Genomic DNA, 25317 nt, shown 5'->3' with positions numbered 1-25317 from the left:
ACAAACGTAGCACTAAAAAAGTAGACCATTTTGGCCCGTTTTGGAGCAGTCTGGGGGGATGGTGACCTTTGAATCACCTATAAAATAAAGTTTAATATCTCGGAAACCGTAGCAGCACAAACGCTAATTTTACCTGCACAAATTTGCACAAACGTAGCACTAAAAAAGTAGACCATTTTGGCCCGTTTTGGAGCAGTCTGGGGGGATGGTGACCTTTGAATGACCTATAAAATAAAGTTTAATATCTCGGAAACCGTAGCAGCACAAACGCTAATTTTACCTGCACAAATTTGCACAAACGTAGCACTAAAAAAGTAGACCATTTTGGTTTGTTTTGGAGCAGTCTGGGGGGATGGTGATGTCATCAGCAAAAAATATAACTTTTAACATCTCAGATACTGTAGCAGCACAAACGCTAATTTTACCTGCACAAATCAGCACAAACGTAGCACTAAAAAAGTAGACCATTTTGGCCCGTTTTGGAGCAGTCTGGGGGGATGGTGACCTTTGAATGACCTATAAAATAAAGTTTAATATCTCGGAAACCGTAGCAGCACAAACGCTAATTTTACCTGCACAAATCAGCACAAACGTAGCACTAAAAAAGTAGACCATTTTGGTTTGTTTTGGAGCAGTCTGGGGGGATGGTGATGTCATCAGCAAAAAATATAACTTTTAACATCTCAGATACTGTAGCAGCACAAACGCTAATTTTACCTGCACAAATCAGCACAAACGTAGCACTAAAAAAGTAGACCATTTTGGCCCGTTTTGGAGCAGTCTGGGGGGATGGTGACCTTTGAATGACCTATAAAATAAAGTTTAATATCTCGGAAACCGTAGCAGCACAAACGCTAATTTTACCTGCACAAATCAGCACAAACGTAGCACTAACCGCTCCGCCTATTTGCCTTTACGTTTCAAGTGGGTGGGGGGTCAGCTTCACTCTGCTTGTCCGGTGTGCTTTCCTGCCATAGACCGAGTGCGCCGCTGCTGGATTCACACTGTAGGACCGGAATGATGCAGGAGAGCCAGGAGCCAGAGCAGCAGACTGCTGGAGCCTCCGCCACCTCCTCAGGAGCCCAGGTCAGTAAGCAGGACGCGGGGGTTTATATCTGACCCTTCTCGGTGTGGGTGGAAGAATACACGGCAGAAACACCGTGTACAGTTGACTCTGAACAGCTAACTTGCAACAGGCATCGCAGACACGCACCCTGGCTGCCGTGGGAGTTATTAGATTTGTTCTGTGCTTTCTTTACGGTAGCTTGTGTCGAGGTGATGCAGCCTTAAACACGAGGGAAAGTAATGACCGTGATAATGATGTTAATGATCCAGATAAGCCCCGCGGGGTCATCGTGCAGGGCTCAGCAGGTGTGCAGATAACAGAGTATGGGCTCAAATTGGAGTCATAAATATTATTATTATTTGCTTTTAAGTTAAACACAGCATGCTTATACAGATTCAGTTGAGGACAATTACTACATTTGACATTTGTGAACTTATTAGCATGAAAAAAAGAAAAAGGAGCGATAAGAAGAGAAAATTATAACAATGTTAACTAAATAAAAAGTAAAATAAAATAAAATAAGAAAATTCATGTGGAGTGTGAGGCATGAATTATGATTAGTTAGTTTTTAGGAATTCTAGAAATGGCTGCCAAATCGTACTTGCCAGTTTCCCTTTTCTATCAAATCTTATCTGTTCCCTGGCCACAGACACCATCTTATTAAGCCACCTTTTAAACACGGGGCCAAAGAAGACCGCCACTGTAAAAGAATAAGTTTCTTTGCAGCCAGCATACCCATTGTAATTATCTGTTGTGAAAAGGAAAAAGATTTGATTGATGCAAAGGATCCAAGTATAGCCAGTGTACCATCAAGTGGTACTTTTTTCCTAAATTGGTTTGAAAACCACGTAAAAAGCTGACTCCAAAAAGCTTTCAAGACAGGGCAATGCCAAAATAGATGTGCAAGGGAACCTTCACCGATATTACATCTGTCACATGAGACGGATACAGAATTATAGATCCGGTTAAGTTTAGAAAAATGTAATCTGTGAATGACTTTAAACTAGATTAGTTTATATCTGGCATTTATTGAGCCTTTCTGAATATTGGACAAACAGTTTTGATATTGGTCCTCAGACAGAGGAACACCGAGGTCTTCAGTCCAGTCGTCATAAATATGTTGCGTAGTTCTGAAATGAGTTTTGTAACTTTTCAAACCAAAAGATTTTTGTAAATAATTTTGTGCAAAATATCTCTGACCACAAGACTCTGGGAACACATTGTTGTTTTTGTGTGTAGTCATTTCCATCATTGAAGGAGGCGCTCTCATGAATCATCAGGTGACACCAATGACTGGACGACATCGATTGGTTAATCTGTTGATGTGATATTTTCAGATTGCCACCTAATGGAAAACACTGAAAACCATGGCAAGCCGTGCCAACCCAAACCGAGTGGGTACTAATGGAAAAGAGCTAATACTCACCGGGGGAGTGTCTAGTAATGATTAAATGCAGAGATGTGTAAACACTGAGTGAAGAAGAAAGCAGATGCCTCCACCTTTGGCCTTTGTGTGGTGCTCTGAAGCACTGGAATCCACTCGGCTGCAGCCCAGCTTTCTGTAAAAATTACTTTTGTAAACATCAGCTACGGCTTTATTCTGTACACATTAAGCTCTTTATGAACCGTGAGAGGGAATCCACGGAGGCCCCGGCTCACGGGGAGCTTAGATTGTTTTCCATTTCTGGTACTCGCTCTCTGCCAGTAGCTGTGAGGACAAGGTAACAGTGTTTGTGTACAGAACCAAAGCAGGCTTGACTTCAACAGATTTCCTACTTTGTGATAGAACATGTGACAAATGGATATATGAGAGAAAACAAAGTTAATGTATTGACGTTCATTAGTAAAATAATAATTGACAACAGGACCAGGACGTTCATCTCATTTCAGCTCAGTGTTCACTGTTGTTTACAGCCAGGAAATAGAAAAAAAAAGCTTTATATCATGTACAAATTTTTATGAATGATAGTCAAATGTCACAGCAATATACTAGACCTTAAAGGACACAAGTACCAAGGTTAGCTAAGCATTTGACCTTGGCCTTCACTGTTAGTGAGCAAGGTCAAAGTTAACCTTGAAATATAATTTCAAACAACCATATCGAGTAATACATGATATGAAAGGGCATGGAGAGAGCTGTGCTACACACCTTTTAGTTTTTCATTACAACACATTACGATGTCACAGTGTTAAGAAATATATTCTAAAGCACTTCTTCAGTAAAGACTCAGAGAAGAGAAACACACAGAACTTCTTGCTAGCAAGGGCAGCCTCCAGACTGTGTGTGTGTGTGTGTGTGTGTGTGTGTGTGTGTGTGTGTGTGTGTGTTGGTCTCGAAGTCCAGCAGTTCATCAAAACAAAAAGCACTTAGACTAAAACAGATATAGCTACGTTAATCCTACTGTAAAACAATAAGACAAGGTACGACCTCTTCCCATACTCCCAGGATGTAGGTGTGCATTCCACACCAAGCCTTTGTAGCCTGCTAAAGATCACACATCCTATCACTACACAATTGATTATATGCCTCTAAGTATACATGGTTGAATATTTCCTAATACAAATAACTACATGTAGCATTCTACCATATGCAAACTTGTATCACTAAAAGATTATACTGACTACTAAATACAATTTATCATTGACACACAGTGACCCATAAAGTTAGACACTGCAGCTTTTTGAAGCCAAAGATTTCAAAGAATTCTGCCCCAGTCATATGTGTAAAGATAAAAAAAATTATATATATATATATATATATATATATATATATATATATATATATATATATATATATATATATATATATATATATATATATATATATATATATATATACCATTTTAGCATGTAAAGTCAGCGTCACACTGATTAGGATAAAGGATCACCTGCCAACTTTGTATATTTAATATTATAATATTCATAATAGGTACTGTTGCCCTTAATACAGTTTTCTGAATAAATAAGTTAAGTTTAATAATATAATTATTATGAAATTATAACTATGGTAATAATTATGAAAGGATTTTTCATAAAAAAATTAATGTGTTGTTAAAATGAATAATTCATTCTTTACATACGTTTTAGATAAAAGGAAAATATCGCTAAAATGTATTTCCTTTTCTGACGGCACACTTCCGATTTTGGTCAAGCACTCAGTTTTTGCTGAGAAACAGGCTCCATGCTAGTGATGGTAAATTTGATTCTTTTTACTGAATCGAGTTTTAATGAGTCACTCACCAAAGTGAATCGCGTTTTTTGAGTCACTGAGTCAGTTGACCAGAGAGTGCAAAAAAATGTACATTTTCACTCAAACTTAATTTGTTTCTCTTTGCATGTAAATCCTACTGCTAAGATGAATGATTCTAAAAGAAAACAACTATTTTATCGAGCAAAAAAGAGCAAAAACATTTCTAAAATTAAGCAATTTCCTATCAAAATTGCTTAATAAACATTTATTTTGTTTATTTTTATTTTATTAGTATTTTCCTTAAATATGTCAAATATATATTTTCTCATTTAAATGTCCACTGAGCTGTGAGCCAGGGGGCGGTAATGCGCCTTAACATTGGTTGCCAACCAAGAAGAAGAATGAGGGAGGGGGTGAGTGAGTGATTCGTTTGCTCTACGATTCAACACAGGGGGGAGGGGGTGAGTAGCTCAAATGTGCTGTTCTATGTTAACAGAGCGATGCTACTGTGAACCGAGGAGCTATTGTCTTGATGTGAGCTTCAGGGTTTTTTCTTCCAGTTCAGAGCAGAAATTTTTTTTGTTAAGATACTGGATGTTGTGTTTTTCTCCACAATTTTAATTATAAGCTAGATACATTGCTGCTAACAGCAACAGGGATGAGTCAGTGAGTCAGTTGGGCTTGTGAATCATGATTCAGGAGTCAGTAAAGTGATTCTCGAGTATTGAACGATTCGTTCATGATTCGCGCATCACTACTTCACATGCTAAAGGCAATATGGAGATGTAATCAGATGCCATCTACTCTGAATTATCAGGCTGGAACGCTGTAAGTTACCTTACGCAGGGGCCATGCTAATATTCTCTGTATCGTATCCAATTTAGTGTACGCGCTTGCCGAAACAAGCGAAACAACAGTGCTTGCTTCAGCAAGTGCGTACGCTATATTGGATACGATACAGAGAAGATTAGCATGGCCCCTGCGCAAGGATGACACGCAAATTTGTGAAGTGTAAGTTACCTTATATGACAGTTTATACAGATAGCTTTGGATATTATTGCATATTTTGCTAACATGAATGTTTTAGTGAGATTAATGCTCTTTATTGATGTAAACACGATTCTACCTGTTGAGATGGAGTTTATTTTCTGTCATTTCAGTTTTCACCAAATGTTCATGGAGACAATTAAATAAGCTGCAACTAAACTCCAGGGTCTTCATTTGTGGTTTAACTTGGGGTCACCGACATCCTTGTTGAAAACACTACAGGCACTTTTTTTGTTTGGGGTATTTAAAACATTATTTTTCGAAACAGAAGTAGGACTTCACACTGACACACAAAGATTAAGATATTACACAAAGAATTTCCATGTTAACACTGCTGACCTCAGCATGTTTAATAAAAACACCATAAAACATCACAGTTTTAGTATAGATCTCTCTGAGTGCTTTTGTTTTACTTTTTTTGTTCCTTCATTGACTCCAGCATCACTGCTCTCTCTTTCTGTCTGCTGTTTATTCAGAAACAGAAGAAGACTGGATGTGGTGTGCACCAGTGCCAGGACTGCAACAAGACCTTTAAGTCAAAACACAATTTAAAGCTTCACCAGAGAATTCACACCGGAGAGAGACCACACAGCTGTGATGAGTGTGGAGCAGCTTTCAACACTTTAATCACTCTACAAGTCCACCAGCGCATCCACACAGGAGAGAAACCCTACAGCTGTGAAGAGTGCGGCGCAGTCTTTGCACTTTCAGATACCCTGAAAAAGCATCTCCGTGTCCACACTGGAGAGAAACCCTATGTTTGTGACGAATGTGGCAAACGGTTTACAGAGTCCGGCTCCCTCAGGGGCCATCAACGTTTGCACACTGGAGAGAAACCATATAGCTGTGACCTGTGTGACAAAACCTTTGCATACCTGGGGGCCCTAAAGACCCATCGCCGTAGGCACACTGGAGAGAAGCCATACTGGTGCGACAAGTGCAACAAAACCTTCACTCAGCGGTCCAGTCTAAACCTCCACAGGCGTGTGCACACTGGAGAGAGACCGTTCTGGTGCGAAACATGCGGGGAAACGTTTGTTTGGCAAAACAGCCTGAAGGAGCATCAACTCTCTCACACCGGGTACCCGTGCAGTCGCTGTGGGGACGTGTTCCCTGATCGAAGCCTTCTGTACAATCACAACCTTGGTCACAGGTGGAGAGATAAACTGGTCAAGAGAGCAATGCAAAAGAAAGCTGAGGCTGGGAATCAACAGCCTGTGTAGAGGTTTCAGCTTTTGCTTCTGTAGCAGGGGCAATAAGAACTGACTTGTGGGCACGACCTTCAGACTCACCGTCTGATGACAAAACTGACCTCAGTCCAGCCCAAGCAGGAAAACGGATGAAGGGTATGGAGTTTTTTATTTGACAAATGATTAAAATTCCTTTTTAATGCTTCTGATTTCAAACTAAGTTTTGTCAGCTTGATAAAGAAATGACTGAAACACTTGTGGGGCCTGTTTAGTGGACTGATGTTGATCTTAACTGATTTCATTTTACTCCTTTTCTTAGTTGAAGCTTATTGTTCTAATCGTTTTTGCTGCTTTAACCGTTTTTGATTTTATTTTGTTGTTTAGGGATTTACTTTTAAGTCTTTTATTGCTGATTATTTTCTTGTGTTCTTTTCTTCATGTTCCCTCTTCTGATTTGTTTAATTTAGGTCTATACAGAGTCTTTAAAGGTGAGCTTTTATGCTTTGTATTTGCACCTGGATTAAGATATCCTCTCTAAATAAAGGTTTTCTTTTTGAATCCTTCCTGTTTCTTTTATGCAGTGTTCCACAGTCATAGGTCGTGTCCAAATTCATGGGCTGCATCCTCCCGAGGCCGCATTTGTAGACCGATTCCGTCACAGCGACGCGCCGAAGGCTGTCCAAATTCGTAGACTCCTCCGAATGCAGCCGACAAATGCGTCCTCCTTTTCCCCGAATTTGAAGGATGGGTCGGGTGTGTCCTGTGTGGTCCACCATATCCCAGAATTCATAGCGCGGCCCAGCCAAACTCCAGTTTCCAACAATGGCGGCCGCTACTAAGTTTTATTATTACTCTGATTATTCTTTCTGGGTCACAAAATAAACTTTTAACATTTTCAGGCGAGAAAGTAGCTGTGTAAACATTAAATATCTGCTCGGTTTATCAAGATAACGCATATTTGCAAAAGTGCTTCGACGTTTTCGGAGCATCTGCTACCCACCAGCTCGATAGCTAGTCGGGAGCTCGAGGGTCACTGAAGCCGCCGAGAACGGCACAACTCCCGGCACATCATTTTCAGATCACCGCGGACTTTCGCTACTCCGGTTAAACGTAATATATAAGTAACTTAGACAACCTAAAAATGTTATTGTTGGGCTTTTTTCAGTGTTTTATTTGTTCGTGAGTAAATCGGTTTGGCTGAGATTAAAGTTATTAGATTAGATTAGATAAAATAAAACTTTATTAATCCCCCGGGTGGGTTCCTCCGGGATTTTCGCACAGCTGAATAAACGTCAAACAAAAAACTGATTAAACAGAAGTGAGAGACGGTTGAGAATTTATGCCAGTGTCCTGTTATATTTTAGACAGCAAGGAGCAGACGGCTGAGTTTATTAAACTCCACCGAGACAGCGGTGACGCTAATCAGAAGGCTAGACCGTCCAATTTCACGGCCGTTTACTTCCGGCCTACCCGACCTTCTGAGGACCCGGCCCACGTAGACCGCGAAGGCCGGGTCCTCAGGAGGATGCAGCCCATGAATTTGGACACGACCATACTGGCTCATGCAGGTGGCAGAAACAAAACTATCAGGTACTCCTGAGAGAACAGGGCAGAGTCTGGAGAGATGAAGGTGACGTCTATCAGAGTTGTTACTCAAGCTTTCACTGAAGCTTCATGTATCATAACTGATGGAGAAATGACGACTTTTTTATTTCAGTTTCCTCTTGACTTTTATCTTTAAGGCTGCAAAGAGAACAACACTTTGGTCAGTGTGCTGATGTTTATGTTGCTGAGTCAGTATTCATGTTGCTGCTGACTAAATGCAGAAATATCAGCATGGAGCAATAACCAATAACGTTATGAGCATCATTCCAATATATGCTCAGCAGCCGCAGTCACAGGTCAGAGGAATGGACACATTTATGTAAGATGATGTTCTGAGCGTTTTAATAAACACTGAAAGAAACCGACTGAGGGTGAGCAGAGCAGGTTTCCACACTCTGACAAGACTTTGACTGGAGACATTACAGCTTCTGTTGGAGAGGAACATTTAAGAGAAGAGTAACCGAGACACGTGACTACAGGTAGATTCCGTGTGTGTGTGTGTGTGTGTGTGTGTGTGTGTGTGTGTGTGTGTGTCTTGAGCTACAATGAACCAAATAACAGCTGATGAGGTGGTAACCACTGGGAACGCGTCCTCAGGGTTCGTGTTGTTTTCTGGGTAAATGCTTCTTCAGCATAACTGAAGAAGCTGCACTAAAAGATGAGGATGATGTTCAATGGTGGTGGTGACACATACAGGTTAATATTTCACTGCTTTCTGTTTTAAATCTTCCTTCTGTTAAACTCTTAGCTGTTTTCTTGAGCTGTACAGCTTCAACCAACATGAAATCAAGATCATCAAAATGTAATGACCTCGACAGGAAATCTGCAGTGAGCCAGATGTGTTTTAATAAAGTTTAATGAAAGAATAATTGTTGCTTCAGGATGTTACAATCAGTCACTGACAGTGCTGATTTAAGAGGAAATATCAATCCAGACTTGTTTTTTTAGCTCCAGAAATATGCAGGTGTTCCAAGCATTTATCTCTGTAATTGAATTGATAAGGGATTAATGTTAAAATGAATCTTCATGTGAACCCCTCTCCCCAAATCTAATTGAAGTAGAATCACATAAACTGATTGTAACATGAATTATATATATATAGATCGATATAGATATAGATATATCTATATCGATATATCTATATCTCTCCATGTGTGATTCAATGTTTATATATGATGATAGAATAGAATTCAACTTTATTGTCATTGCACATGCACAGGTACAGGGCAACGAAATGCAGTTTGCATCCATCCAGAAGTGCTTTAGTGATATAGATATATTACAATATATATTAGCAATAATATAGATATGTGAGTATATTACAGAAATGGGTCTATTATGGTATGTTATAATGTACACGGTATGAAGTATGTTGTGAATATTCTATAAGTATGTACAGGCTATGAACAGGATATAAATATGAAAAACTATACAGAATATGAAATGAAATAAATAACTTTACAGAATCTGGGATATACAGCTATACAGAAATGGGAACTATGCAAGTTGTAAACAGTTGTAGGATTAAAGATTATCGAATGTACAGAATGATTATTTACACAGAGCTATACAGTAGTGCAGTTAAGATAAGTGAGGGTGTAGATAGTTTCTACAGAGGCTATATAAAGTGCTAGTGGTTGTGAGTGGTGGTTCAGTCCATGTTATTATTGTGTTTGAGGGTACAGTTGTCCATTGTGGGTGTGTGTATGTTCAGTCCATGAGTTTAACGTGGGTCAGATGTCAGGAGGCAGAGTTCAGGAGTCTGACAGCTGTGGGGAAGAAGCTGTTCCGGTACCTGGTGGTCTTAGTCCGGAGGCTCCTGTGGTGCCTCCCAGAGGGCAGGAGGGTGAAGAGTCCATGTGATGGGTGACTGGGGTCTTTGATGATTTTCCCAGCCCTTTTCAGACACCGCTTCCTGTAGATGTCTTTTATGGCAGGAAGTGGTGCTCCGGCGATGCGCTGGGCAGTTTTCACGACCCTCTGCAACGCCTTCCGGTCCGAGGCAGAGCAGTTCCCGTACCAGACTGTTATACAGTTGGTCAGGATGCTCTCGATGGTGCAGCGATAGAAGTTCACCAGGATGTCTGAGGACAGGTGGTTCTTCCTCAGAGTCCTCAAGAAGAAGAGGCGCTGGTGAGCCTTCTTGACCAGCTTGGAGCAGTTGGTCGTCCAGGTGAGATCCTCGGAGATGTGGACTCCCAGGAACTTGAAGCTGCTCACACGCTCCACAGCCGTCCCCTTAATGTGGATGGGTGGATGTGGGTCAGCATTCCTCCTGTAGTCCACGATGAGCTCCTTGGTCTTCTCGGTGTTAAGCAGCAGGTTGTTTCTGTCGCACCACTCAGCCAGACGATCCACCTCCTCCCTGTAGGCGGCCTCATCGTTGTCACTGATGAGGCCAATCACCGTGGTGTCATCTGCAAACTTAATGATGGTGTTGGAACCATCAGCAGGTCTGCAGTCGTGGGTGAAGAGGGAGTAGAGGAAAGGGCTCATCACACAGCCTTGTGGTACACCGGTGTTCATTGTGATGGTAGATGAGCAGCGGTTATCCAGCCGGACATGTTGGGGGCGGTTGGTCAGGAAGTCCAGTAACCATTTGCAGATGAGGGAACTGATACCCAGGTCTGTCAGTTTCCTGATGAGTTGTGAGGGGTGGATTGTATTGAATGCTGAACTGAAGTCTATAAACAGCATTCTGGCGTAGGTGTTGTTGTTGTCCAGGTGTGAGAGGACAGAGTGCATTGCGATGGAGACTGCATCCTCTGTGCTCCTGTTCCGGCGGTATGCGAATTGCTGGGGGTCCAGGGTGGGGGGGGAGACAGGATTTGAAGTGTGCTAGGACCAGTCGCTCTAAGCACTTAGTGATGATGGGGGTGAGTGCTACTGGGCGGTAATCATTGAGGCAAGATGGGTTGGAGTTTTTGGGTATCGGGACGATGGAGGTGGATTTGAAGCAGGCCGGTACCACAGCGTGGGCCAAGGACAGATTGAATATGTCTGTGAGCACTCCTGCAAGCTCCCCAGAACACGCTCTGAGAACACGCCCGGGGATGCCATCAGGGCCTGCAGCCTTGTGGACATTGATCCTGCTCAGCACCGCTCCTACATCGGTGGGGGAGAGAGTCATAGGTTGGTGGTCTGGCGTCATGTCTGCTTTGGTTGTGGTTGTGGGGTTCCCTCGCTCAAAACGAGCATAAAAGTTGTTGAGCTCGTTGAGGAAGGAGACATCAGAGGATGCGGGGGAGGGTTTGGTGGTCCTGTAGTCTGTGATGGTCTGGAGTCCTTGCCACATGCGTCGGGGGTTGGAGTTGGAGAAGTGTTCTTCTACCTTCTTTTTGTAATGGTGTTTGGCTTTTTTGATGCCCTTCTTTAGATTAGCCCTGGCTGTACTGTAGGCGTGTGCATCTCCTGACCTAAAGGCAGTGTTGCGGGCCTTCAGGAGGAGACGAACATCCCGGTTCATCCAAGGCTTCTGGTTGGGATACATGGTGATCCGTTTCTGGGTGGTGACACTGTCTGTGGTTTTGGAGATGTAATCCAGTACAGATGAGGCGTACTGGTCCAGGTCTGTGTGGGTGAACATATTCCAGTCTGTGTTTTTAAATCTGTCCTGGAGCACTGCGTCTGTCCCCTCTGGCCACACTTTAATTGTCCTCACAGCAGGTTTCACATGTTGGATGAGTGGTGAATACCGAGGTGTGAGGAACAGGGAGAGATGGTCCGATTGTCCAATGTGGGGGAGGGATGTGGCTTTGTAGGCTCCAGCCAGGTTGGAATACACATGGTCTAAAGTCTTGTCTCCTCTGGTGTGGCAGGAGACATGTTGGTGGAATCTGGGGAGGACTGTCTTTAAGTTGGTGTGGTTGAAGTCGCCAGCAACAATAAAAGCAGCCTCGGGGTGTTTATTCTGGTGTTTGTTAATGGCTGCAGAAAGTTCTTTCATGGCCAACCTAGCATTAGCGTCGGGGGGTATATACACGGCAGTGAGTATGATCGAAGTGAATTCTCTGGGGAGATAATAAGGTCTGCATTTGACCATTAAAAACTCCGCATTAGGTGAGCAGTGACTCTCAGTAGTAGTGGAGTTCATGCACCAAGCATTGTTAATATAAATGCACAAACCTCCACCTCTGGTCTTGCCGGAGTCATCTGCTAGCCTGTCGGCTCGGTGTGTGTGGCGTCCTGCTAACTCGATAGCATTGTCCGGGCAGCTGTTGTTCAGCCATGTTTCGGTGAAAAACATGACATTTGAGTCCATAATCCGTCTGTTGTTAGTGATGGAGAGCCGTATCTCATCCATTTTGTTTGCCAGAGAACGGACATTGGCGAGAAAAATACTGGGTAAAGGCAGCCGGTGTGGTGTTAGCTTTAGCTTAGCCCGTAGCCCTCCGCGCCTACCTCGCCTTTGTTTACGATCTCGGCGCCGTCTGCGTGCACTTCCGCCCAGCCGGGGAGAGTGGGCAGCCTCCGGTGTTCTGGAGATCTCTGGGATGAGTCGGAGATCGGCGATAAAACTGTTGGAGTTGTGAGTCCAGATGTCCAGAAGCTCTTGTCTGCTGTAGGTCAGCAACGCACAGCAATTCTGGACGAATAATCCGGTTAAAAGTAGATAAAAAACCGCTAAATAGCAGATTCTGGAGAGACACTGAGCCTCGCGTTGTTCACGCGCCGCCATCTTGGAAAGATAGAGAGAGAGAGAGAGGCGGGCGGCTGGCTTTGGATGATTAAATGTCAACAACCTAAATGAATGTGGGGGTGGGGTCAGTATAAAAGTGAGGAGAAGATGGGGTCTTCCCTTTTATCTTCTGCAAGATGACCAATTCTGAATACTGGATCTAAGAGGTTCACAGTTAAAAGTTCCAGCAGAGACGCTAACAGCAGTCAACCTGTGAATTGATAAGCCAAAAATTCCAAAATCATCTCCTGAGTTTTAAGGTGTTTGATGGCTAATTCAGAAGGATTTTGATCTACAGCATACTTCCACTGGATGCCCAGCTGCTTTCTTGTTGGGTGATTATCATCTACACAGAACAATAAGAATAAGAGCACATTCAGATCTGACACTGCTCATCCCTCCTCCAGCCTCTCCTCACTACAGATAAGAACAAGATCAGCATTAACTCAGAGTAGTAAAATTAGATAAGTATGGTTTAAGTGATTTTCTTATTGTTTTGTGATTTTTATTATTTGATTTTGATTTTGCTTTGGAAAATTAAAATTTCCTGCAATTAAATTCTAAATTGTGGACTTTGGCCTTTTAACCTTTTTTCCAAATTGTAAAGAAAAAAGTCTGAGTGTTATTCTTTAAATTTGATTACAATTTTTTTTCCTTGGAGTCTGCTGTCCAGGCTATTAAAATCATCCCAGAAATAACAGAATCAATAGGAGCGCACTTCCGTCATCAGGTGGGACTGATAGGATTCGACCTGCAGGCTTAGCAGGTTACCTGGACCATACTGAGATAGTAGTGGGCGAGTCCCCTCACCCACATCAGCTCCAGCTGAACCCTACATGATCTACTGGGTAAGACTCACAAGATCAGAGATTAGGACTTTTCAATCAGAGAGCCAAAATCAACTTCCTGCATCAGGGATTCTTTGGGCCTAAAGATCAACAGCTTAAAAGATGACTTTTAGCACTGAAATCTGCATCAGAACCACAGCTGTCTTCTGCCTGTATCCAAGATGCAGATCTAATGATACTATCATAAAGTTGTAATTGACAAAGGGTTAGGGTGTCCTGGTGCCAAATGCTCAAATGTGAAGCTGAGACACTCAATGGACAAGTGGAGAAAAGAAGATGCCTTTTATTTGTTAGTCTCACAAACAGAACAAAAACATCAGAAGGAAATCACATAACAGGGGCTGTCAGCTCTGTAAGCTCACAGCAAAGGACTGAGACACAAGTTAGAAAGAGAAAGAGACAAAAAGAGGACAGTAAACTGTTTAAATAAGTCCATGTTTACATTCTACATTAGAAAGCAGCTGAACAATTCAAAGGTTTATTTTAAGTATTAGACTCTAGAATCAGAGCTTTGCTGAAGCCTGTGATTTTCTGTGTGTCAGCTCGTCCTTTAAAAACAGTTTTATGTCTCGCAGGTTTTTGCATGTTTCTATGTTGCACCACACCAGCTACTTCCTTTGGCTTTTTCCACTGAACTGGTGAGTGACGCTGTCATTTCTCAACACAGGTCTGGTTAAAACTTACGCATACTGTGAGAAATCAGAGCTGCTGAAACCTGCTGAGGAAATCCTTTCTTAATGCTGCTCCACAGTGAGAACAGTCAGACCCCACAGGCCCAGAGGTACAGCTGCAGGTGGTGTCAAGGGAGCTTGTAGTGCCACTATTCATTCACACACTGGTGGAGGCAAGCTACAGTTGTAGTAACAGCTGCCCTGGGGCAGACTGACAGAGGCGAGGCTGCCATATCGCGCCATCGGCCCCTCTGGCCAACACCAGTAGGCGGGAGGTGAAGTGTCTTGCCTAAGGATACAACGACCAGGACAGAGAGCCCAGGGATCGAACCGGCAACCTTCCGGATACTGATGCGCTTCCCAACCCCCTGAGCCACGGTCGCCCGATTAACAGCAAAGACAAAGAGGGAATATGGTAGTGGGCAGGGCAGTGTGATCCCACTGTGTATTTCCTGATCTACATCGTACCGTCACACTCAGAACAGCTGAAGCAACTTTTCCTCCTCTCAGAAAGCTGCAGAACCAGAGTGAGTCCTGATATTTCTCATTCTCACATCTTTCATACTTCTGATAGAACATAAAAGCCATTTTAAACCAGTCCTGACTAAAGGAAAAAAGTAGGTAAGGCTTCTGCTAGTGTTCAGGAAGGTAATCTGAATATATGAATACAAATCTTCTTTTGACTAAGGCTCAGCATTTCCTGGTGCCAAGTGCACTGACAAACTACCTCACACTTAAATATGCTGAAAATGTTTGAGAACACTAATTTTGCTGGTTTCATCTCTCAAGAGAAAAAAAAGCACCTGTATAGTCGACATTTACTGTTTCAAGCAAAAAATGATAAGGAAACCAAATACAAACAAACCAGAGATCAGTCAGGAGGGAAACACAGAGAGAAACGGTCTGTGACCACCTGCTAAATTGTTACACTGCAAATAAGCTCTACTTGAAATAAGCCAGATATTCTTACATCTGACAAAATTGTCTTGTTTTGAGATAAAAATCTGCTAATTGGGGTAAGCAAAAGTTTCTTGGCTAACAACAACACAATTTTGGCGATGAGTGCAGATTCTGCCTACAGTTCACCACTTCAGCTTTATAAAAACAATCCATTGTGCTTAATGGATTGTTATAAGATTCATGAGACGGTTGACTCATCTTCACTCATGAATGCTTCCTTCTACAACTACAGAGTGTACATAACATGTAGCACAATATTTAAAATTGGTCCAACATTGGTTTAACACAACAAACCAAGAGACCGTGGAGGTGAATCATTTCAAAGATGAACCTAGGATTTTTACACAGTTTAACTGAGTAAAGTGGATTTATTTTTCAGCACAAGAACCATGGTTGTCCAAAAAAATTTGACTTCATCTTTGAACCAGACCTATGACGTTGACGATACATCCATGAACCCTTACTTTATGGTGGTCTACAGTCTGGTGTTCCTCGTAAGTTTCAAATTATCCAATTGTGCTCTGTTAGAAATTGGTTTATGTGCCGGTGTATGCACCAATCCTTTTCTTTTCCTTCCACTCTGTCTATTTTCAGGTGGGTTTACTCCTCAATGGCTTTACATTGAAGGTCTATCTTTGTCGAGATTGGCCTGAGGTATCCAACAGCTTGATGGTCTACTTGAAGAACCTGACAGCTGCTGACTTCCTGCTCTGCCTCTGTCTGCCACTCCGCATTACCTACTATGCCAGCAGCTCTCCCATCATTCGTAGGCTTTACTGCAGCTTTGGAGCTTCTGCCTTCTTCATCAACATGTGTGCCAGTATATTATTCATGGGGTACATCGCTGCCAACAGGTAAGGAACCTTTATTATTTAAGGCTGTAGTTACCGATAATGTAAAAACTAGATTAAGTGGTTAACCACTACCCTGTGCTCCTGACAAAAGCATGAATGTATCCTTTTGACTTAACTGACTTCTTCAGATTAGGCACCTTTAGTGAAGTTGTATTCTGCCTATTTCTCGTCTCTCTCCAGGTATCTAAGGATCATCCATCCTTCAGGAACTCACATGCTGCAGACACTGCAGACTGCACGAATCATCTCTGTCATCACCTGGGTTTTTCTCCTGGCTCCAACAATTGTATATATCATAATTTTTTTCAGTTCCCAGGAACCTCTGACCTTTAATCCTAGCCGCTGCGTTCACCTGTTTAGTCCATCAGTCAGCCTGTTGTTCAGAATAATCAACACCTTCTCTGCCTTCATCTTCCTCTTAGTCTTCATATCCATGGTCTTCTTCTACTACAGCATCTCCCGCAGAGTGCTGGAGGCACAGCAGAAGCAGCTGGCCTCCTCTGGCTCTCAGAAGCTGGTGAAGTCTCGCAGAAACATGTTGGTGCTGGTCAGCATCTTCTGTGTTTGCTTTGTCCCATTTTACCTGGTTCGTCTTCCCTTTACGTTTCTGTGGAGCGATGACTCAGTAGGTCCAGTATTGTTCTACCTGAAGGAGGTGACCACCATGGTGTCAGTTTTCAACATCTGCCTCGACCCTCTTGTTTACTTTTTCCTCAGTAAGACTTTTTGGGACAAGGTGAGAAAGGCATCCTGGAGAGCCAAATATCCGACTAGAAACGAGGAGAATGAGAGCAGGAGGGACAAGCTGGACATCATTACATGAGAACCAGTGACTTCAACCAGTTAGTTGTGAAAATGTACATTTTATATTTCAATTTTGTTTTACAAGTTGATAAAACCAGTGTCATGGACCTTTATCCTCACAAACCACAAGTCAGAAATCAAAACAGAGCTAGAATCAACACAGAAACATTTCCACAGAGACGCATCAGTGTTTATGTTTCTAGTTTTCAGGAATGAGCTCAAAGGCTGATTTAGTATGAACTGAACCATTCTGTGGTCAAATTCAAATGTTGTTCATATGGTTCTGGCTCTTTAGCTCACATGATTTGGCTCACATGACCAATGGATGCCCTTTTTAACTGTATTTTAGATATACGATCTTGGATGGCAGAAAACTTTTTACAGCTTAACCAGGACAAGACTGAAGTTTTAATCGTCGGTCCCGAGGCTCAGAGAGAGAAACTCTTGTCTAAATTAGAGGCATTTTCACTATGTCCTTCGCTACAAGTGAAAAACCTGGGTGTTATTTTTGACTCTGAGCTTGGTTTTATCCCACATGTTAAACATGTAACCAAAATTGGATTTTATCATCTAAAAAATATAGCCAGAGTCCGCCCTATTCTCTCTCGGGCCAACACAGAGATGCTGATGCATGCTTTTATTACCAGTCGCATTGATTACTGTAATGCCCTGCTCTCTGGTCTTCCTAAGAAGAATATTTCAACTTTACAACTTTTGCAAAACTCAGCAGCTCGTGTGCTGACGAAGACCAGAGGGCGGGCCCACATTACACCGGTTTTAGAATCGCTGCACTGGCTCCCCGTGTGTTTCAGGATCGATTTTAAAGTTCTTTTATTGGTTTTTAAATGTCTTAATGGTCTTGGGCCTTCTTATCTCTCAGATCTGCTTTTACCATATGAACCCTCGCGGACCCTGAGGTCCTCTGGTACTGGCCTTTTGATTGTCCCTAAAGTCAGGACACATACTCACGGAGAGGCAGCTTTTCAGTGGTATGGTCCTCATCTGTGGAACAGCCTGCCGGAGGAGCTCAGGGCCGCAGAGAACGTACATGTTTTTAAGAACAGGCTCAAGACCCACCTTTTTAATTTAGCTTTCAGCTAACGTTTATTTATTTTATGCTTATTTATTCTATCCTGTTATTCTATTATTAATTTAGGCTTTACCTAATATTTATTGATTTTATTCTTATTAATTTTTTAATCTTCTTACTCTATTTATATTTATATGTATATTGTATCCCGTTCTTATTTATTTTATCATTTTACCCTGTATATATCCTATTGTGTCATATCTCCAGTGTTTCCTCGGAGGGCGCTCTCTGCACCGGGGCTGTGATCGACCATGGCTGCTGGGTCTCTGGGGGTCCTCTCAGCCTGGCTGGGGGGCTCCTTGGCCTCCCTCCTGCTGTGTGCCCAGCCTGGAGGCTGCGGTCTGTTACCGGCTCCCGGTGCAGACGGCTCCCTGTTATAGTGTTTCCTCACTTGGCTCATGCGAACCCAGCCCAATTTTTACTCTTTAAGTGTGTGCGTGTGTGTATGTGTGTGGGGGGGTGGGGGATATGTGTGTATTCACATCATTTATGTTAATGAGAGTGTGGGGAGTGAGTTGGAGGGTGGGGTGGGCTGCTTTTAACTATGTAAAGCACTTTGTGCTACATTTTTTGTATGAAAAGTGCTTTATAAATAAACACTGATTAATTGATTGATGATTTAATGATTTAATATTTTTAGATTTAGATACAATTTAGTATTGCATTTTACGTTGCTGAGTATGTTTGCGAATTTCTAGTTTATGTGCTTTTGTTTATTAGGTTACCTTTGTGCCTTTGTCTTCATCTATGTGTCCTTCGCTCCCTCTCTATCTGTGTGTCTTCTTTGCCCTTCAGCTCTTAGTCGTGTCCTGTCTTTCTGTCTCCCTCTTTTGTTACCATGCTTCCCCTCCTTGTGTTTCATTCCTCTTCTCCCCTCTATGTCATGTGAATCCATGTCTGTTTCTTCAACGAACCCAGTGTCAAGCTGTGTGTCTTAGTCTGCGGCTCAGTGTGTTTCCTGTTTTATTTTGCACCCTGTGCTCAGCGGGTTCAGTTTTGCTTCCCTCTGTCTAGTCTACTGCTTGTGTTCCCCATCTGTTTCCATTTCCCTCCCTTCCCCCAATTTCAATGTAAAGAGGAACTTTTATCCTGTTCAGCAGTAATTTGTACAGTTCATAATGAAAATTAAACAAAAGACAATGACTGAATTCCTTTTGCTTATAAATAAATAAAACAAAAAAAACATTTATAACCCATTTTCCTACTTTAGAGTTTTTCCACAAATATGTAAAAGGTGTGTTATGTAATGTAAAAATAAGTGTGTGCTTCATTTTTTTTTTTTGGCTTAACCCTCTGGGGTCCAGGGTATAATTGGCCGTTTTTGACTACTTTTTATTTTACGTCTATATTTCATTTTTAAAATATCTTTTTCTTGCCTTGTTTGGTATCATTATTTTCAGCACAACCTCAAATATCTGAAATGAGAGTTATTTTTTCATTTTGGTTTACTATATTTGCACAGGTGATCTAAATTCAGACAAAAAATTTAATATCCGAGTAGAAAAAGTTATATTTTTTACTGTAAAACCCACAAACATGTTTAACGAATCATTTTCATAACTTGAAATGCAAATAGAAATTGTACATTTCTAAAAATTATGCACAAGTTTTGCAAACAACAAAGTTATATGGTACTATTTACCTAAAAATGCAGCCAAGGCCTCGGGCGTTTTTTATGTAACCATTTAAATCTATTTACAGAACAATCAGGTGTGCTGCATCAAATAAGAAGGCACACAAATTATCTGTGCCAGTCCAAAAAATGTAGTTTGTGTTCAGTATAAGACAGAGGAGAACACCACAGGCCTAAACCCTGCAGGTCTGACAACAGGAGGTGCATCAGTCCAGTTTTCCATGTGGGAACAGCGTTTACACTGGAATCTGCCTTTGACGGCTTTTTTAGAGCAAATGTGAAATTCAGCCGTCTAACTGACACACAATACAAAACAATAACTACACAACACACTAACTACAGCCTCCAAACACGCTAAACGTCACTAATGTCTCACATATGAAAACTCGCTCTCTCTCTCTGTCTTTCTCTCGCCCGCTTTCCGTTGCGGGTGTCACTCCTAAAAACTTCCCTGTAATGATATCCACCATTACAGATATCTCCACCATTTGACCTTAGAACTGAAGAAGCTTCTCGGATGAGAGGTGAAACGTCTTCAAGCAACTTAAAGAAGTCCAGACGCTTTTCTTTGCAAGCTCCTTTGACTACGATGACCTGGATGACTGAGAACCTTCACAGACATATTCCCTGGAATACACTCTCACAGTCTGTTTTTAAAACCTAAAGAGAATTATGGATTTGATCAACTGGTCTCTGAATGCTATTGACACCCTTTTCTCAACGAGAAGTCTGGGCTTGGGAGAGCCTGAGTGCCCTGGAGGGACTTTCCCTGCTGGATACACGATGGACGGGTGGCAGAAACGGAGGGTTGTGTGCCTGGCGGGACTGTCGATCGAGGACACTGAAGATATCTACCTATTCGGAACCATGATAACAGGGTTCTTGCTGATCTGAGCTGGCTTGGCCCTGGCTTATCGGAGAATTAAGAGAGCAGAACCGGCTGTTCAAACCCCCCCACCCCCCAAGGCTGCCTGCAAATCTCTTTTTTCTTTTACTACATCTTATTAATATTTTGCTCTTACTATTTTTTCCATTTATTTTTTATTATTTTTATTTTATTTTCAAATGAAAACCTGAAACCTAGTAAAGTAACTGAGTCAAAGTTCAAAGAATAAGTGTAGCAAACACATATCTATCTCGGAAATAACTTGTGACAGTTTAACATTGACGAGAAACAGGAAATACGTCAATGGGGAGAGCAACAGTGTGGTCATTGTTTATTTCCTGATCTACAGTGATACCATCACACCACGAGAACGACTAAAGCAACTTTTCCTTCTCACAAAAAGCTACAAAATCAGAGGTGAGTCTTGTTCATTTTTCATCCTCAAATCTTTTGTAATTCTCGTGATACAACAGACACTGAATAAAACCACTTTTAACCAGTCTTGACTGAAAGGACAAAATATTAAGGTGGATTCTGTGAGTGAACATTAAGTTAATCTGAATACATGCTGACAGATGTCTTACTGGCTGAGGCCCATGGTGTCCTGGCATCAGGTGAACTGATGAAAAACCTTGTGCTCAAACATGATGATATATTAGAAAATATACTGTGATTAGCACATCATTATATTCAGAAAATATTATCAGGAAGGCGTCAAATACCTTTTTCTAAGCATTATATTCAGCAGCAAGACTGTACGGTGCATTACATAGAAAACATCATTAGACAACTTTTGTTGTGAAATTAATTTAATTGAACTCAACAAAACACTCAGTAGGTTATTCAAAATTGCTGTCTACATAGCTTTTCAAAGCATACAACCTGTTTATCGGAACTAATCAGCAAGCTATGTGTGACTTTTCTGTGCGCCAATGTCAGTGATAGCAAACAGGAAATGCATCAGAGTTCATAGTAGCGCTGCAGTCACAGTGTGTTTTCTGATTTAAATTGATACCATAAAACCACAAAGACATAACGACTGAAGACACTTTTCATGCTCTCAGAAAAGTACAGAGAGATACTTCAAATACAGGTGAGTCCAGCTGGTTTCTCAGATTTACAGAAAAACACGCAAACTGACTGTGTGTGTTGTAACACATCCCGCATGATGTCACTCAGCAATCAAATCATTTTATTCAGAGCAACTGTGAGAGGAGACAAGATGTAGAAGTCCAAATTATTAATTCAGAAAAATATGGAGAAATAAAAAGTTAAAGATTGTTTGCAATGTAGAATATAGTGAAGGAGGACCGCATGCAGGGGTTAACACTGCACAAAAAGAAGGTTCTGGGTTCAAATCCAGTCTCATGTATTCATCAGGGGTAGGCAACCTTTCTGATGACGAGTGCCATTTAAAATTTCCTCAGAAGTCAATGTGCCATATGACTGCATTAGCAATAAATTTTCTTTGTCCTGGTCGTTGTGTTCTTAGGCAAGACACTTTACCCTACCGCCTGCTGGTGTTGGCCAGAGGGGCCGATGGCGCGATATGGCAGCCTCGCTTCTGTCAGTCTGTGGCTACAACTGCAGCTTGCCTCCACCAGTGTGTGAATGTGAGAGTGAATGAATAGTGTATTTGTAAAGCGCTTTGAGTGCCTTGAAAAGCGCTATATAAATGCAATCCATTATTATTATTATTATTAAATTTAATAACGCTCTATGTTAACAGTTACACACTATATAGAACCACTTCATAGAATTATATTTGTTCGCAGATGTTGGCAGCTATCTGCGAATAGTTATCAGCTATTTTGAAACAAAAAAAAAGACACTTTTTATCCATAACAAGAACTCCATAAGTGCAAATGGATTGTACAACAGAAAATACAAATGCTATTTATGGTCTCCTCACAACAATGATAAGAAAAATAAACTAGGCCAATATGGCATGTCTGTTAATACAGAGACACACATGCTAATATGATCTCTGGTCTCCCACTCAGAGACCCAGGTCTCCGAGCGTCCAGCATTCAGACGGCTACCTGAGGACACTCATGTGAGAGAAAATCTGCTCACACAGATATTTAGAGCCAAATCCTGTCAATAAGGCCTCTGCAATGTTCTGAAGACAGTTAAACTTGTCAGGTAGTGATGTCCAGCAGGTGAAAATGCAGCTCCATGAACACACACAGCTGTGGATTCCAGCTGCTTCGACGTTACATTAACTGGTATTAACTCAGCCAGTTAATGTGAGACAAATCCAGCTGCTTATTAAAGATCTCTGGTTTGATCAGAAAATAAAACATTGGTCCATACACCTGAAAGTCCCAAAAATACATTGTGTCTCGAGTCTACGGATGTATCCGTGTATCTCCATGGTGCTGATGCTGTGCTGAGCGGAAAGCTCCTGAAGCTTTTGAAGTGTCGGAATGTGGAAAGCTAATAACGTCCCTCTTACCAGTAGGCTAAGTTATTTTTAGCCAATTATAAGTTGAATCTGGTAGTTGGGGTTGTTAACTAAGATACTGTCATTAAGAAGCGGCACAACTAATGTGTCTATGCGAGCTAATTTGCAATGTGCACCGCTGGCGCGGCCATTTACTTTTTAATGCACCCTCTCAGATTAATTCACTGCGTGTTGTGCCCAGGGCTGGACTGGGACACAAAATCGGCCCGGGCAATCGGACCGGCCCACCAGGTATTACAGCCATAGAGCCTTTGAATGAAAACAGATGCTGTTGTGACAGTGATGTACAGTCTTGTTGTTATATGTATGTTTTCTATACATTTTTTGTCAGATAAAACCTTTGGTTGTAATATTCAGATAATTATTTAATAAAAGCGAGATATTTTAAATGAGAATAAGAAAGTATTTCTTTGTGCCCCCCTCTCCCTGTTAATGCCCCACCTTCCCCCCTTGGCTAAACTTTGCTAGACACGCCCCTGCACAGTTACCAGCTGTCAGCTACATAGAAAAGGATCCTGGTGTTATTTGTCTCTCAGAAACAGTTCATAACTTCCCTTCAACTCATTCATGTCACCTAAAAGGTAAACCTGTTTCTCCATCACCTGTTCAGCTCTGATGATTCAGTAAGGACATCTCCTGGTTTCATCTTCATGTTTCCTTCTCACCAGATAACCAAACCGATATCATGACCAGCAGCTTTTACAGCTGTGGCTCCAGCAAACATCAACTGATACTAGAAAGTAATATTAAATAAATTCTTACAATGATCCTGATGATCCTCTAATCGCCTGAGCCAAGGTGTGGGTCCCGATCAGCCAGAGTTTCGGGTGAGTTCATTGTGAAACCTGGCCCCACCTTATCATGTAAATTCCTGAGGTCAGATGGCCCAGGATGTGAGTGGGCTCTCTGTCCAAAATGTGAACATTGGCATCCTCGAAAGAGTGTCCTTTATCCTTAAGATGCAGATGGACTGCTGAGTCTTGTCCTGTGGAGGTGGCTCTTCTATGTTGTGCCATGCGCTTGTGAAGTGGCTGTTTGGTCTCTCCAATGTAGAGGTCTGGGCATTCCTCGCTGCACTGTACAGCATACACCACATTGTTAAGTCTGTGTTTTGGCGTTTTGTCTTTCGGGTGAACCAGTTTCTGTCTGAGCGTTTTGCTGGGTCTGAAATGCACCGGGATGTCATGCTTGGAGAAAACTCTCCTGAGTTTTTCTGATACACCGGCTACATAGGGGATGACAATGTTGTTGCGTCTGTCCTTCTTATCCTCCCTCGCTGTTGTCTGGTCTTCTTTTCTGTGCCTCTTTGCTGACTTTAAGAACGCCCATTTAGGATAGCCGCACGTTTTGAGTGCTTCCTTTACATGTGTGTGTTCCTTCTGTTTTCCTTCAGGCTTAGAGGGAACATCCCTCTAAGCCTGAAGGAAAAAAGAAGGAACATGTAGGTGGAAAAATGCACCACTTAGACCAATCAAAAAATGATATGGCAACATGACATTTGGTTGTTTAGGAAAAGGGGGACATTTTAGGAGTGATGGAGAAAGAGAGTGAGAGAGAGAAAGAGCGAGTTTTGAGATATGAGAGATTTGTGACATTTAGCGTGTTTGGGGTGTGTAGTTAATGTGTTGTCTTGTTTAGTTAGTGTGTAGTGTTGTGGGTAGTTTTGTGTTGTGTGTCAGAACAATGAGGCAACTGCTGTCTCCAGGTAGAAACAGGAGTGATACACCTGCTGCTGTCAGACCTGCAGGTATCAGGCTGTGATGTTCTCCTTTACGTTCTCCTAAAATAGTTTGAAATGGTTATTTAAAAAGGGGTAAAAGGTAAATGGATGCAAATAACTTTGTTGTTTGCAAAACTTGTGCATAGGATTTTAAAATCGACAATTTATTTTTGCATTTAAAGTTTTGAAATATGATTTATTAAACATGTTTGTGGTTGTTACAGTAAAATTGTAACTTTTTTTGTTTTTTGTTTTTTGTCTGATTTTAGATCAATTGTGTTAATACAGTATGTCAAAATGAAAACATAACTGTAAATTCAGACACGTGAGGTTGTGCTGAAATGAATGATACCAAACAAGGCAAAGTAAATAGTTTTTAAAGGTGAAATATGGAGGGAAAATCAAAAGTAGTTAAAAAATGGCCAATTATACCCTGGGCCCGAGAGGGTTAAACATTTTTTTTAAAGTAATGCAATAGTTACTTTCCATCCATCCATCCATCCATCTTCATCCGCTTTGTCCGGGGCCGGGTCGCGGGGGCAGCAGCCTAAGCAAAGAGGCCCAGACCTCCCTCTCCCCAGCCACCTCCTCCAGCTTATCCGGGGGAA

At 41.8% G+C, this 25317-nt stretch overlaps 3 protein-coding genes, 1 non-coding gene and 1 pseudogene across 4 annotated transcripts in view; 4 read left to right on the top strand and 1 right to left on the bottom strand.

Annotated features, from left to right (window-relative positions):
- The first annotated feature begins 1017 nt into the window (after positions 1-1017).
- LOC146634970 (uncharacterized) lies at positions 1018-6526 on the top strand. The gene is made up of 2 exons (XM_085344175.1): positions 1018-1086; positions 5780-6526. The coding sequence occupies exons 1-2, from the start codon at positions 1018-1020 to the stop codon at positions 6524-6526; spliced, it is 816 nt and encodes a 271-aa protein (XP_085200301.1).
- LOC146634972 (U6 spliceosomal RNA) lies at positions 5093-5165 on the bottom strand (annotated as a pseudogene).
- LOC146634971 (U6 spliceosomal RNA) lies at positions 5173-5280 on the top strand. Its single transcript, XR_014905674.1, has one exon. It is a non-coding gene; the product is annotated as a U6 spliceosomal RNA (small nuclear RNA).
- A 9118-nt stretch (positions 6527-15644) lies between the features above and the next one.
- Positions 15645-16932, top strand: LOC146634969 (P2Y purinoceptor 13-like). The gene is made up of 3 exons (XM_085344114.1): positions 15645-15749; positions 15850-16109; positions 16290-16932. The coding sequence occupies exons 1-3, from the start codon at positions 15645-15647 to the stop codon at positions 16930-16932; spliced, it is 1008 nt and encodes a 335-aa protein (XP_085200240.1).
- Positions 16933-20900: 3968 nt separating this feature from the next.
- Positions 20901-25317, top strand: part of LOC146634967 (P2Y purinoceptor 14-like) — a 28782-nt gene continuing 24365 nt past the window's right edge. Inside the window, exon 1 of the mRNA XM_085344102.1 lies at positions 20901-20939. The gene's annotated coding sequence lies outside the window, so the exon portion shown is untranslated. The remainder of the gene's footprint in view (positions 20940-25317) is intronic.

Source organism: Diplotaxodon limnothrissa, linkage group LG3 (assembly GCF_057381915.1).
Source record: "Diplotaxodon limnothrissa isolate DT_005_m linkage group LG3, D_limnothrissa_male_GT1.1, whole genome shotgun sequence".
Lineage (NCBI taxonomy): Eukaryota > Metazoa > Chordata > Actinopteri > Cichliformes > Cichlidae > Diplotaxodon > Diplotaxodon limnothrissa.
This window is presented reverse-complemented; position numbering and strand designations above follow the sequence as displayed.

Bases quoted from the DNA above. Each gene is read 5' to 3' on its own strand.
- LOC146634970 (XM_085344175.1), top strand. From the start codon at position 1,018: ATGATGCAGGAGAGCCAGGAGCCAGAGCAGCAGACTGCTGGAGCCTCC. The intron at 1,087-5,779 runs GTCAGTAAGCAG...CTGTTTATTCAG, and splicing joins CCACCTCCTCAGGAGCCCAG to AAACAGAAGAAGACTGGATG.
- LOC146634969 (XM_085344114.1), top strand. From the start codon at position 15,645: ATGGTTGTCCAAAAAAATTTGACTTCATCTTTGAACCAGACCTATGAC. The intron at 15,750-15,849 runs GTAAGTTTCAAA...GTCTATTTTCAG, and splicing joins TCTACAGTCTGGTGTTCCTC to GTGGGTTTACTCCTCAATGG. The intron at 16,110-16,289 runs GTAAGGAACCTT...GTCTCTCTCCAG, and splicing joins GGGTACATCGCTGCCAACAG to GTATCTAAGGATCATCCATC.